At 41.1% G+C, this 15,466-nt stretch overlaps 1 protein-coding gene across 1 annotated transcript in view; it reads right to left on the reverse strand.

Moving 5' to 3' along the window:
- Nucleotides 1–11,156: 11,156 nt before the first annotated feature.
- Nucleotides 11,157–15,466, reverse strand: part of LOC306935574 (inactive dipeptidyl peptidase 10-like) — a gene marked incomplete at both ends in the record, with an annotated part of 58,833 nt that continues 54,523 nt past the window's right edge. The window contains 4 exons of the mRNA XM_079518673.1: nt 11,157–11,297; nt 13,723–13,799; nt 15,022–15,094; nt 15,219–15,274. Of these exons, the coding sequence (XP_079374799.1) occupies nt 11,157–11,297; nt 13,723–13,799; nt 15,022–15,094; nt 15,219–15,274 (347 nt within the window). The remainder of the gene's footprint in view (nt 11,298–13,722; nt 13,800–15,021; nt 15,095–15,218; nt 15,275–15,466) is intronic.

The raw sequence follows: 15,466 nt of genomic DNA on the forward strand, positions 1-15,466 counted from the left end.
CACAGTCGCAACACGTGTGTAGTGTCATGGCCGCCCCAATGCATTTCCAATGGAGGTCACATGGTCTGTTGTATGGCTTTCAGCTGTGTTTCGACTGCGCCCCTCCCCCTCATACAACACAATGTTGTGTCAAACCATGTGACCTCCATTGGAAATGCATTGGGGCGGCCATGACACTACACAACATTCATCCAACAAGCGCATTACAGGTGTGAGCTCAGCCTAAGGCCTCATCACACCTTTCGATCTAGCACACAACATTGATGCATGCTTGTTGTATGAATGTTGTGAGTGTCATGGCCGCCCCCAATGCATTTCCAATGGAAGTCACATGGTTTGTAGTCCACATTTTGGACTACAAGCTGTTGTATGGCTTTCGGCTGTGTTTCGACTGCCCCCCTCCCCCTCATACAACACAAATGTTGTGTCACACCATGTGACTCCCATTGGAAATGCATTGGGGCAAGATGTATCACACCCTTTGTATACAACAAGCATACATCAGTCTGTTGCGAAGGTGTGAGTGAGGCCTAAGTGTATAATGAGTATTGTAATGTAACTATTAGTATATGTACTCCAGAATCACATGCACTAAGTGTATGATGAATATTGTAATGTAACTATTAGTACATGTACTCCAGAATCACACTAAGGGGCGACTCACACGGTCACAACAGATTGATGTATGCTTGTTGTATGAGATGTATGCTTGTTGTAAGCTCTCAATGCATTTCCAATGGGAGTCACATGGTTTGACACAACATTACATTACACACACACACACACACACACACACACACACACACACACACACACACACACACACACATCCAATCTTGCAACCCTATTTTGCAAGGTCATTAAGCCAAAAGTTCTGTCCAAAGATTTTGTAATATAACAAAAATAGCCGATCTACAAACTCACAGTAGTCAAACTTGCTGATCTACAAGCTCACAGACATCAATCTTCAAGACAATCTACAAGCTCACAGTTGTCATAATATAATATGTGGGTGGTGGCGCCTTGTGAGCTTGTAGATCAGCTATTTTGACCAGCCTACTTTACCCCGGCAGTAGTGGTATTAAATATGGAATTTAATTCAAATTTAAAAAAGATGAAATCTGGAAATCAATATTTTTTCCCACACGACAGAGACAATATAATTATTAATTATTTGACAATGTTGATACATTAAGGTTTCTGATCCAATCACCTGCTGCTACTAGATCAAACCTGTAAATATCCTTTTATTATATTTGTATTTATCACCCTGAAAATACAAAATAATAATGATTACAAAAATTACTTTTTCTATGACTTTTAACCACATGAACCCCAGCATGAGCATCCCTATTATGGAGGAACATTCACCAAAATAGCCGATCTACAAGCTCACAACGCCTTGCAACGTGACACATTGTGAGCTGGTAGATCTGCTATTGTTGGCACAGAGATATTGGGCCCTGTCTTGCTCCACCCCCTTATTCCTAAACTTATTTTGCCATTTTTTTAAACTATTTTAAAACATTTTAAAATAGTTCAACCAGCCAATCGACATCGAAACATTGCGAGCTTGCAGATCAGCTATTTGAACTATTTTAAAATGTTTTTAAAAAATGGCAAAATAAGTTTAGGGATATGCGGTAAGGGATAATAAGTGGTGTAGCAGTTGGTGTAGATGGAACCAGAACCCACCAGTACAGTGCAACTCAGCTCTGTGTTGTTAAGTAGACCACTCTTAACTAGGTTGTTAAACAGAATGAAGTGTGTGTGTGTGTGTGTGTGTGTGTGTGTGTGTGTGCGTGCGTGCGTGCGTGCGTGCGTGCGTGCGTGTGTGCGTGCGTGCGTGCGTGCGTGTGTGTGAGTGAGGGAGTGAGTGAGTGAGTGAGTGAGAGAGAGAGAGATCACAAGAGCAGCAGTGGAAAAGCTGATGTGTCTGTTTTTAGCTAAACTTATCTCCTTTGATAGATATGGGTTTTCAAATATTAACAGTTGTCCCTGTGTGTGTGTGTGTGTGTGTGTGTGTGTGTGTGTGTGTGTGTGTGTGTGTGTGTGTGTGTGTGTGTGTGTGTGTGTGTGTGTGTGCTCGCGCGTTGTACTCCACTGACAGCGGGCACAGTACATACGGCATTCCAGTTCATATCTTTATTTATATTTTAGAAAACGAGAATCTGAAATCCTAGGTATTATTATTATTATTATTATAAGACTATTATTTATTAGAAGTGACAGTTATAGACCTTTTCATCGCTGCCCGTTTGAAATGACCTTTATCCATATTTTAAACGTTGACTATTCAAAAATAGCAGATGTACAAGCCTGCAGCATGTCACTTCGTGCCACACTGCGAAGCTTGTATATCTGCTATTTTTTAGCATTTTCGGGAAAATCTTGACACAGCACGGTTGTTTTACATTGGGTAAAATAAATCCGTGTTTAGTGACGGTGTAACAAAAAAATATGTTTAGTGTTCTAGGGCCAATGCCGGCACCACCCACGAGAAAGAACATAGGCCTACCCTGGACCTCCTGCTGTCACATGGCATAACTGTTTCCGCAAGTAATTCTTTACCAAAAGAATGGTGTGCAGGCCCTACCTCCTTCCATAATAGGCCTATCTCACAGCATTTCCCTGCCCCCTTTCCACGCTCCCTTTTGGAGCTAGTGGTGTTATTTTTTCTGCGGTCCATAGGCTTCCATGTTAAAAGAGGTATTTTCAAGTCACAAACTACTGTTTTGTAAAGGTAAGGTTTATTCTACTTATTTGAGTTGTTATACCATTGTGTTTTCTTCATATTATTATCGGTCTTTGACATTTTAACATTAGGAAATGTACTTAGATTCTCCAGAGAAAAAAAGTGTAAATGCTAATGGTTAAATAACACCACTAGCTCCAAAAGGGGGCGGGGAAATGCTGTGAGATAGGCCTATTGCCTTATTGGCCCTGCACCCACTGTCGAGGTGCGTGTAAACAAGTATGCTCTGATAACTGTTTGCGCAACCAATGTTTTTCTGTCCATTTCCCTATTTTATTTACCACCACAATTCCCTGCTCTGCAACAAAATCTGGCCCTCATTTTCGTCGTACACCAACCCCTCAACCACGTCATTATTTTCCCCCAGTTTCATCCATGCCCTGGACTCCACCTGCGCTCCTCACTGCTCAGCATGTTCAACTCCACATGTACTCACATACTCAACTCTGTAGCGCCCCTTGGATACAGGCGCACCAAAGCTATCCCTGAGCCGTGGTTAAACCACACGCACGCGTAGACGCACAGAGAGGAGATGGTGCATGGACTGACTTCACGTTTCCCTGGACATTCTACAGAACAGCCCAGCGGTCTCTATATTGGACCCTATCCTTTTCTTCCTCCTATATGCTGCGCCTTGGTCCTATACTGTCTAAACATAACATCATAACCGCAAGGTCGCCAGTTCAAACCCGGGTTCCCCCAGAGTTAGTGTAGAAGTGTCCTTGAGCAAGACACTGAACCCCGAATTGCTTCCGATGTGCTACTTGGTGCCTTGCATGGTTTCCTCCGTCATCGGTGTATGAATGTGTGTGAATGTAATGCACAAACTATGTAAAGCGCCTTGGATAAAGGCGCTATATAAATGCACCATTTACCATTTACACTAACTTTTTGAGGGGCGCTCCTATACAGGTTTAATGTTTGTGTTTAGGTCAATGTTTGTTTTAAAACAATGAAGAGAAATTAATGTGTATTTAGTCACTAACACAAACATTAAATCCCATTAACAATAAAGATAATTTATTTTTTGTTTTGACACCGTTTGTTTTCATCATTACATCACCTAATCATCTTAACTCTATAATTGTGGCTAGCTGTTAGCATAAACCCCAGTTCCAGGTGCCACCATACGCGTTCACTTTAAAAGACACTGGAGTTTGCACACTCACTACACACACTCGAGTGTCATTGGAACAAGCACACACTGTTTACCTTTCGTCAGAAGCTTTTACATGACGGGACCATCACGGTACAAAGGCACACATTAAATCCGAAATTTGTATGGCAGAAGATCCACCAAGGACAGCTCTCATGGAGTCCGACTTATGGAGGTTTGAAAGTCCTCCTTTCAACTGCTTTACACCGTGAATAGAGGGTATGCGCATGCATAAAGTGAACGGCAGATCGGTGTTGTTTAAGTCATTTAATGCAATGAAATAGGACTTTTCTGTTTCTATGTATGGGCTATCAAGGCCAGAAAGTAGGTTTTTTGACACTCAGTAGGCATTCCCGCATAAACACATACCCTCTATTCCAACATCCGCACATCTGCTAAAACAAAACGTTTTATCCTCGATAGTTCTTTCTAATTCGATAAACAAATCAGTTCTGTTGTTAATACGAGTAGGCTATACTACACTAAATTAGTTGACAACTAATTGAATAATCGATTCAATTACGATTAATGGATTAATCGACACAGCCATACCTACGTCACACGTTTACAACAGGCTGTAAAGCAGAGGGGAGAAATCATGCTTCATACCAACTATCTAGCATTTGTGTATTTATAAATCATGTTTCATACAACCAACCAACTCTGTGTATTTATAAATCATGTTTCATACCAACCCCATTATTTGTAAATGGTAAATGGTGCATTTATATAGTGCCTTTATCCAAGGCGCTTTACATAGATTGTGCATTACATTCACCCATACATTCATACACCGATTGCAGCGGAAGCCATGCAAGGTACCAACCAGCACATCAGGAGCAATTTGGGGATCAGTGTCTTGCCCAAGGACACTTCGACATGTAGACAGGAGGAGCCGGGATTCGAACCGCCGACCCAAGGATCATTGGACGACCTGCTCTACCTCTTGAGCCACAGTCGCCCCATTTGTGTATTTATAAATCATGTTTCATACAACCAACCAACTCTGTGTATTTATAAATCATGCTTAGAACCAACTCCATCATTTTTATTGTTCAGGAAAGGACAGACATAATTTGTATTGTTCAGGAAAGGACAGCCTTGTAGAAACAGAGTTTATAATAATTCTGTCTAAAATCATTTCTGTTTGTTCAAAGTGCTCTAAACAAACATTAAAAGGCCATAGACTTTTGGCTGCCACATGACTAGAGCTATTGCCCCTCAAAACCAAGAAAACAGGTTCCAATATTCAATAATTCCTGATACGAGTGCAGTGAAATACATAATAAATAAAAATAAAATGAATTAGCAACGGCGTGAGACCGTTACATGAGCAACTACGTACAATAATGGTAACAGATGTAATGGTTTGTCCTGTAAAATCTGAATCAATAGATTGACCTAGTTACGTCAATCAATGGTCTGTCTGTAGTGAGGATCATAAGTACGGCCTTTGATGTTTGACAGAATGATAAATAACATGACGAGATGAATGGAATAAAGTCTTTCACTACTAGCAGCATACTAATGAAGTCTGGCTTATTTGACCCTGTTTTCCCTCCATTCTCCCTTTAAAATATAAGTATATACATTTATTTCTTCACATTTTCCCGGGATGTTACCTGTATCCAAGTACTGACACCAGCCGCTGTTTGTTTGTTTTTTTGTTTCTTTCTTTCTCAGTGACGTCATGTGACCACCACGGCTCAGTGACGTCATGTTGTAGTTTTAGATGTGTTGTGTGAGCGGTGACCACCACGGCTCAGTGACGTCATGTTGTAGTTTTCGGTGGTCACCTCGTCACCGAAAACTGGACTATGAATAGGCCTTTGTGAGGTGACCTCCGAAAAGGTGGTCACCTCTTAAAGGCCTATTCATAGTCCAGTTTTTCATAGTCCAGGCGTGACGTCATGTTGTAGTTTTCGGTCGTCACCTCTTCACAGAAAACTGGACTATGAATAGGCCTTAGGTATAGAAGGACTAGCCTGGCTAATAAGCCAGACCGAATCAGCCGTTGGCAAAACAAATTGCCTGCCGGCGGATTACGGTCTGGAGAGGCTTAATTGTACGCCCATTTCCTACACCAGAGAACTGGTGTGGCCAATCGGGACACGGTATGCAATATGGGCGGGCTTTGGTACATTGACGTTCAATGCTTGAGACCTTTGACTGACAGTAGCTCTAACCAATTGCGTCAAAGAGAAAATGTTTGAACCCGCCCCCCGGGAAACAAGATCCATACACATCATCTCCAGACTCAAATACCACACGACAGTGTGATTTGAGTCTGGCTTATTAGCCAGGCTATAGAAGGACATCATTGCTTATAATACCAAAAGACATAGATAATGAACTCATGCAATGTGTGGACACTAGTAGTATAGTCTCTGGTATCTTCTAAATCCCTGATTACCATTATACCTACATGTGCATACACAATAAAACAGAACACTAAAGTCACTAAAGAAAAGGTGTCAAAAGGTTAAAAATGAGGATAAAAATAGATGTACTTTATTTATAAAAGTTAAAGGGCCCCTGATGAAGACTCTGTTGGAGTCGAAACATGTTGGCTTCTTTTAACTTTATAAATAAAGCACATCTATTTTTATCTACCCTCTCCTCATTGTCTTTAGTATTCTAGTCCCACTGGCACTGACCTGTGACGCACCAGCCAGTGGTGGAAAGTAACTAAGTACTTTTACTTAAGTACTGTGCTTAAGTACAATTTTGAGGTATTTGTACTTTACTTGAGTATTTCCAATTTCCAGTACTTTTACTTATACTCCACTACATCTCAGAGCCCAAATTTGTACTTTTTTACTTCACTACAATCATTTGAAAACATACATTAACCACTTCAACCCTATACATTTTGGCCATTTGAAAATAGCAGATGCACAATGCGTCGCAACGCAACACATTGTGAGCTTGAGCTTTTGTACTTTTACTCAAGTAAAAGTACATTTTCAATCCCGTACTTTTACTTGTAATGGAGTAGTTCTAAATTGCAGTATTGGTAGGCCTACCATTTTTGTATTTTTCCAGTTTTTCATGTGTCTATGAGGTGACAGTACTTCATTAGACACCCTGGAGTCGTTTTTATGTGCAATGGTGTATTAACTTTGGATTTAGGGTTTCTTCCTGGAGGCTGAACCCTTGACAGTCAAACGGGCCAATGAAATAAACCCCTAACCCCTCCCCCTTTATCATACAACTACAGCTGTGGGTACGGCTTCAGTTCAGGTGGATCACCACCCACCAGGCAAACCAGGCATACTTAATGAACTGGTGGGCATGCCCACATAAAACAACATTTTAACAAATACCGTACACTTTTTTGACCACTTTTTCCACCACTGGCACCAGCCTACTTTACATTATTAATTTTTGCATCTCCATCGAGCACCTGGTTGATTTTCTATTTGTCACTATAAAGTCACTATTCACATTTTTTTTGTTTTTGTTCTAGATACAGTTTAGATACAGTTCTAGATACAGATACAGGCTTTTCTTACAGTTTAAAGCCTGTAAATAATAGCTTTAATATGAACATCATTCTCTTGTGTGTTACCGTAGGGAGATGGGGCTATGGCCAGTTAAAACTAACACGTGGCTCCCAACATGCACGGAAGGTTATAACTAACATGTGCCAGGTTAAAACTAACCCGTGGCAGGTTAAAACTAACCCGTGGCAGGTTACAACTAACCCGTGGCAGGTTACAACTAACCCGTGGCAGGTTACAACTAACCCGTGGCAGGTAAAACAACTAACCCGTGGCTCCCGACATGCGTTGCAGGTTAAAACTAACCCGTAGCTTCCTGTGAGGCTAGGTTTAGGGTTAGGGTTTTGGGGTAGGGTGTCACATTGGTCCTATGGCTGGAACTATCCGATTAAGATAGAATGAGCACTTCCGCATTCCATTGTTACAATGGGAGTCAACACTAGTGTCGCCACTCTCATACTATATTACTCTGGTCGGACGAAACACGTGCACCCCATAAGGAGATGCAGTGTCCTTGCATGTTACTGTCAGTGTGTCCGAGTGAGACACACACGCACGCGCACGCACACGCGCGCGCACACACACACACACACACACACACACACACACACACACACACACACACACACACACACACACACACACACACACACACACACACACACACTTTGAACGAAGGCAGACAGCGATTTGTGTCTTTGGCCACTGACCATGTTTTGACCCTGTTGTTGTTTTCTCTCTGTGAATACGAAAGACAGAGAGGTGAAGTAGAGCAATATACCGCCATACACGTACGCGGGGTGGTAAAATAAGTTTGACAAACCTCTCCACCAATAGTTTTCCTATATGATAAAAGTAAAATATGAAAAAGCGTGACATGAGGGCTATGTTAATGTTGGTTAAATATCCTTGGCAGTGAATTTTATTTGATTGTATTGTATTAGACGCAGTGTTGTCAAAGTTACTCTAGAAGAGTAAGTAATAGTATTACTTATTACTTTAAAAAAGTAATATAGTTAGCCTACTTTACTTATTACTCCATAACTAGTGTTAATACTTAGTGTTATTACTTTAATTATTAATTTCTTTCTCAATCTCAGTAATTGCATCTTTTGTCCCCAGAAGTCTTACTTTGCATTTTCAACATTAGCAGTATTTTCTCCCCCTTTTCTTATTTAAATCTGAAAAGTGTACTGTATAGTGTACACACATCATGATGGGTCAATTTTGTTCCATTTGTACACTCATTTGAATTAAATGAATTAACATTAAGACTTTTTTCCAACTGTTTTATGAGGTTTGAAGTTGAGTTTTTCGCCGTGGAAAGTTCCTTCTTCCCTATGTACAACTTGCAGCGGACAATAATGTTCTTCTCGCGGACATAATCAAAATAATGACAATACTTCAAAGTAGTGAATGTAAGTCTAAGCTGTGTGGTGCCGGTGTCTCCTCCACCTCCATGTTTAGTTTGTTTATGTATTTTGTATTTGTCTACCAAGGGTCACACACTAGTTTGTTGTTCCACGTTCTGGACAATTTAAGGCCCGCACTTCTACATCCGATACTTAACACCTACAGTACGCATCGTTTCCATTTCCGCTCTAGAGTCTAGAATAATCTAGAGCGGATCAGCAGCCTGCAAAGAAACTCCATCCCAACCATTATATATAAACACTCAAGCCCACAGTACCACCAAGGCTTGTGAAAATAATAAGTTACTTTTGGAAAAAGGTTAATGTAATATTATTACTCAAAATGTGAGTGTAACTAGTTACTTTACTAGTTACTGGAAAAAGGTAATAATATAATATATAATATATACCACTAGACGTCATGTAGGGAAACAGAATCACGGTGTTGAGTTGATATAAAAAGGCACCTCGATGTCGTATTGTCATAATTCCATTACAACCTGCGAACATGGTTTCGTGCAGAGCCATCTAATAGAAGAGTTACAATATAGAGGGGGCGGAAACAGAGCGCTCGAGCGCTGTCCATGCAGCCTGAACTGAGACAACCTGGAGTTGGAAATACATCGTTTTCAACGAGGGCAGCACAAATAAGAGCTATTATTTAAGCATGTGTGCAACATGACAACTGTTTTAAAGTATTGTACAGTAACAACTAGTCTCTTTAATGTTTATGTTGTACTATTACTACAAAACAATCTAAAATAAAGGGATTTAAGATCATTAAAGCTGGGCTGTTGCCTGAGTCCAATGCATTTCTGCCTACTTGCGGTCCAGGACTTGTCCCAGTTGATTGTCCCCATTCTAATCTCAATAGAAGTCTATGTAGAGGCCATGGGGCCATTGTACTGGCCCCATGAAGTGAACACAGTTTGCGTAACTCTGTCTATATCTAAGGCTCTGGTTTCGTGATGCTCTGTGTCTGAACATATGGGATCTAGTTATGGAAAGTTAGCGAAATGTTTGGCAAATCTACAAAAAAAAAAAAATTATGCTTACCACTAGCTTTCATCACAAAATGTATTCATAAAAGGTGTCTACTCTCAATTTGTTCTCAATTTGTTCCAACCCAACTCGCTTGGGAGCCGGGAAACATCTGCTGAAAGTTAGGGTACCAAACACGGAGCCCGCCAGAAACGTAGAAAGCGTAGATTAACCTTTGTCTGGCCGCCCGCCAACAGTGTAGACTACGTTTTCCAGGGTTTATATTCTGTAATCCATGTTTTGATCCGATCGCATCGGTAGCTGCCTCTCGTTAGCATCACAGTGTAAAGTGGGACAGTGGCCGCGGCGGCCATTTTGAAGATGCGCGCGCATCCACTTGCACTCTACTGTATGTGCTGATTTAAATGGCCTGTATCTCCAAATCGGCGCAATGAATGTCGTTTCTGGTGAAAACAAGGTTTTTCAACGGCCGGCAGCAGGCGCTGTGATACGGTCGTTTTTTCGAGAACAACCGGTTGTCGAGAACAACAACCGGTCAAGACACCAAACACACAGCATTATTGTCATTGTAACATCCGGTTACGGATATTTGTCTCTTCAAAATAAGGGTTGAAAGCGGAAAAACCTTGGCAATGCGCGATAAATAGATGAATTAATCCCGGCGGGCAGTGGTTAACAACCTGTATAAGGTAAGATTTTCAAAAATGCATTATACTTTAAGTCGTTTGTGACATGCCTAACTAAGTAGCATGCAGCAGTATACTTCAGTATACTGTGGAGAGTAATCCAGGCGATGAGCGAGTGACGTCAGGACTTCTGCACTCTATAGCACTGGTGCCCAAAGTGGGGCCTGGGGACCCCCATGGGTCCTTGAGAGAGTTCCAGGGGGTCCCCAGCTAAATGATAGTTTGGAACCAAATGGCCCATGGGTCTGTAACTCTGAGAGTGTACAAATGGAATCAAACATTTGTACACTCTCAAGAGTTAAATAAACATAGATTTGACTATATAAATCGGGGGTCCCAGAGATAGAAATGCCATTAAATGGGGGTCTGTATACTAATGCATGTCAAACTGGGGGTCCTTGAAAATAAACGGGTTGAGGATCTCTGCTAGGGCTGTAAAAATCGTCTCTTATGGGGGTGCCGGGCATATCTTTTCAAAAAACGGGCTAATTAGTGTCAATGTGGGGTCCTTGACATGAAAAGTGTCAATTTGGGGGTCCTTGACATGAAAAGGTTTGGAGTGACGTCAGGACTTCTGTACTCTATAGCAGGGGATGAGTTGGCGAGTGACGTCGTCTGGACTTCTGTACTGTATGGAAGGAGCTAGTCGTCCTCCTTGGACGAGGTGGGGCCGGGGACCAGCATCTCCTCCTGGAAGCAGGACCTGAAGAACTGGAGCACTGACGTCAGCATGTAGTGCTGGCTCTGGACCGAAGCCATGTGGTGGTCTTCATCTGGGAACATCTGAACCACGGGAGGAGACACACGGACCACTGTTAACTCTATAATTGCGGCTAGCTGTTAGCATAAACTAAGGATTTAAGACATTATTTTATAGAATCGGCCTCAGGTCCTAATTAATGGATAATTTAAAGGGAGGCATCCTTTGGTTAGATATAGCATTGGTTAGACATAAGGTCGATGAGGGGTGCCTTAAAAGGACCGGATTAAGGTTGAGGGGTGCGTTAAGACAACCAGATTAAGGTTGGTGAGGGGTGCGTTAAGGGTTGGGAGAGGCGTAAAGTTAGGTTTAGGTGTGCTGCCCCGTGGGAGGTTAGGGTTAGGTTTCTGGTTTAAGGACTTCAGTGTTTTGTACCATACTATTGTATGAGTACCGAACAAAGAATGTTTGCTTTCGCCATCTTTGTTGAAGAAGAGTCTGGGCAATTACATTTTAGTCTTACTAGAAGTACTAAAAGTTTCTCAATCTAGTTTTAGTCTGGCTTAATCTAGTTACCTCTGAGGTCAATGATTAAAGTGTGATTACCTTTGAGGGTATTAAATCCACCCATCAAGCCCATTAGTGTCAACCTCAGACCAAGATGGTCTGATTTTGAATCTGAATGGCTTTGTGTTTCTGCTATTATCCTGGCTCTGCTCGAATTAAGAGCAATTTAGAAGTTTAGCATTTAAAGGTTTGTTTACTACCCTGTTTCCTGTACTGGATGAGGGATGAGTGAGGGTTTGAGATATAGTATAGGTATAGGTATAGGACTGGTCTAACCAATGACTAGTCTGTATATAGACTAGGCTTGATTTCTGAAAATGTGCTTATTTAAAGTGCTGAAGGCAAATCGTGTTAATTTATTACATACATGTTTTCTAGGGGTATTAAGGGCTGCTGAATCCAAATCTGCTGTATGTATAACTCAAAAACGGATGCTAAGCCCTGAAAAAAAAGGCGGCCACCACTATACTGAAATATATTACATAGCATATTTTTGACAAAAAAAAAGTATAGAAACTTTTGTTTTCTTTTTTTTAATTAGGTTTTCATATATGGGGAATCCAATTAAATATTCAGATTTCAAATAAAGTGTGAGTAAATTGCGTAAAACTCATATACGTTGTCGCATAACGTTAACCTCTGTTGTACTTTCACAATTACATCTGATAATCTGATATCATCATGGTGTGTGACTGAGTGGCATAATTTACTCCCCTGTTTTATTACCGTTAGTTGTGTAAAGAGATAATAAATGTAGGTTTATGATTTCCATGTTCTAAGAATTGCTGCCAAATCGCATGGAACTTGCTTGAATTATCCATCATAACATAACACATTTTCTCCATGTGTAATATACAAGTCAGTTCAGATAACCAAGAGTGAGGTCTGTTATTTCTGAAATACTAGGACTGGATGTGAGGTCTGTTATTTCTGAAATACTAGGACTGGATGCAGTGGTGTGCACAGACATTTTGAGGGGCAGGTGCTCAAGTGAAAAAGGGGCACCTTGTGCAGCGCGTGGAACCGGCCGGTTGCCTTAATAGTGTGACTGAGATGTATAGATTTTGGGGCCTAAATAATATATTAGAAGCTATTTTATCAAGAATTGATCAATGTCACCATGGTCCACATACTGTAGTCAGTACTGTACAAAAAAAAGCTTTTTATGCTTGTCCTCCGACAGCATATTGTTAGGCTCATTAAAGGTGTAATTCACTGTCATGCACTTTAATGTCTAGACTTTGAGCTTCCTGATAATCTGATATCATAATGATGTGTGACTGAGTGGCATAATTACTCCCCTGTTTTATTACTGTTAGTTGTGTAAAGAGATAAGAAATGTAGGTTTATGATTTCCATGAAACCAGGTGGTTTCAAGAGAATAACCGGTCGATACACAGCTCAGCATATTTCCTGTCAGTAGGCTGGGGTGAAAAACCCAAACTCAACTGTACTACACCATGCCATACATATTAGGGATATGACAATACCAAACTCATAGCTAGTGGCAAACACATGCTAATATACTTAAATTAGCTTAAATTAATTGTAAGATTTAAGATACATTCATGACCTTCGGGTATTAACCATGTTCTACCAGTTACTCAACTGCCAAAAGGCCACATTTATTTTCTATACATCGGCAGACATCCCTCCTGCTTTGCATAAGATCAAAGTGGGCAGGGGGGGGGGGGCATTTTTGAGTTATACATACAGCAGATTTGGATTCAGCAGACCTTAATACCCCTAGAAAACATGTATGTAATAAATTAACACGATTTGCCTTCGGGGTTCATATTTTTGGGAAACGGACTCAGTCTAATAGGACTGGTCTAACCAATGACTAGTCTAAACTAAACACTGCACGGGTAAAGAGGGGGGGGGGGGCTGTATGTGTCTGTTATGAACGGAACACGGGCGACAGGGTCGGGGACGGGTCACCTGCAGCGTGTAGTTAGCATTGTTCGATGTCGTCAGCAGCTTCACCAGCTCAGCGGAATGTTGGAAGTGAACGGTAGCTGTGAACAAAGGTCGACAACAATTACACTGGATTCACTGCGGCGCTCTCTGTGATCCATCGATTACACTGGATTCATCAACACGCTCTCTGTGATCCATAGATTACACTGGATCTCTTCTCCACTAGTTCCTCCCCTAGCATTTAGTTATACTGGATCTCTTCTCCACTAGTCCCTACCTGACATTTTAGTCTAGTCTTTGTTGATGATGAGATTGACTGTATATTTATTGACTCGTAGTTAGTGTGGTTTCCCTAACAGGGCAACCAGACTATTGTTTTTGTAAATTTGGATACTTTGGCACACTACTCCTCCCACAGTTTTTGCCGCACACACTCGAGCCATATGTCAAATCGACCAGCTTCATCGGGAATCGTGTGCTTGTATTTTGCTAAGAGATCCGTTGTATAGTTTAATTGATGATTCATTAATTAGTTCTCCATATACTTATAATGGGGAAGCCCACTTTATGTTTTGGCTTATAACTCTTGAACCATAGGTTGTAAAATCAAATTTTTGCCCTGGATTCTTGGGTCATGACGCATCTCCCCATATAGGCCACGCCCATTTGCGCCAGGATAGATTTTCCGCCATTTTGAATTTTCTTCAAAACACACTTTTATTTTCTGATTCTACAGATTTTGTCCGAATCTCACAGAAATCGGTACACATGATCTCTGGACCTATCGGACCACGTTTACATTTTTTTCAGATTTTGATTTTTTTTTTTCCGTATCGTTCGGCCTTAATCGTCGTCCTAAGTTAGTGGGAGGGGCCTATTTTACAAAAAATGCCTAAAATCACGAACGGAATGTCCAATGCATCCCAAATTTGAATCAGATGTCGCGGGTGGTTTAATCAACCAAAAGCCAAAAGCGATTCCATTTTCCTCCATAGGGGGCGCCGCAAATGCAAAAAATGTAACCGTTTCTTGCAGAAAAATGATTTTTGGGGGGATAAATCCCCTCCGAATTACTTACGCATGATCGCAGGGGTGACGCGACATTGTAATTGGCTGGCAATATCAGTGGGAGGGGCATATTTAAGCCACTGCGGCAACCACACTTTGCAATTTTTTTAAATTGCGACCTTTCTAGTTTTAATCATCATTGCTTAGTTTTTTATTTTGTTTTCATCTAGAGTTCGTCAGTGAAAACTGGACCAACATTTCTAAACATTTTTCGTCATAGTTTTAGTCAACGTAATTAACAGTGGCTCTCACCGTCAGCAGTGCCGTGGACAATGAGAAGTTTCCGTTGGACGGTTCCAGAGACGTTACTGAGCAGACTGGAAATCTGTGGAACAACAAGACGTTACTGAGCAGACTGGAGATCTGTGGAACAACAAGACGTTACTGAGCAGAAAGAAAGAAAGAAAGAAAGAAAGAAAGAAAGAAAGAAAGAAAGACTCAAGTTTTACCTCATATCTGCTGTCCTTGCCTGGAAATCCAAAGTATCGTTCAGTGAAGGCTGAGCCTTTACAGGAAGAAACAGGAGAGATGAGAGTCGTTCAACATGCTGTTCTGAACCTTTTATTCACATGTTGCTTTCCTACATGTGAGACAGTGTGGCGATGGATTAAAAAAGCTTTAGCTACATGTGAGACACTGCATGGCGATGGATTCTAAAAGCTCTAGCTACATGTGAGACAGTGTGGCGATGGATTTT

Source organism: Electrona antarctica (assembly GCF_951216825.1).
Source record: "Electrona antarctica genome assembly, chromosome: 13".
NCBI classification, from domain to species: Eukaryota; Metazoa; Chordata; class Actinopteri; order Myctophiformes; family Myctophidae; genus Electrona; species Electrona antarctica.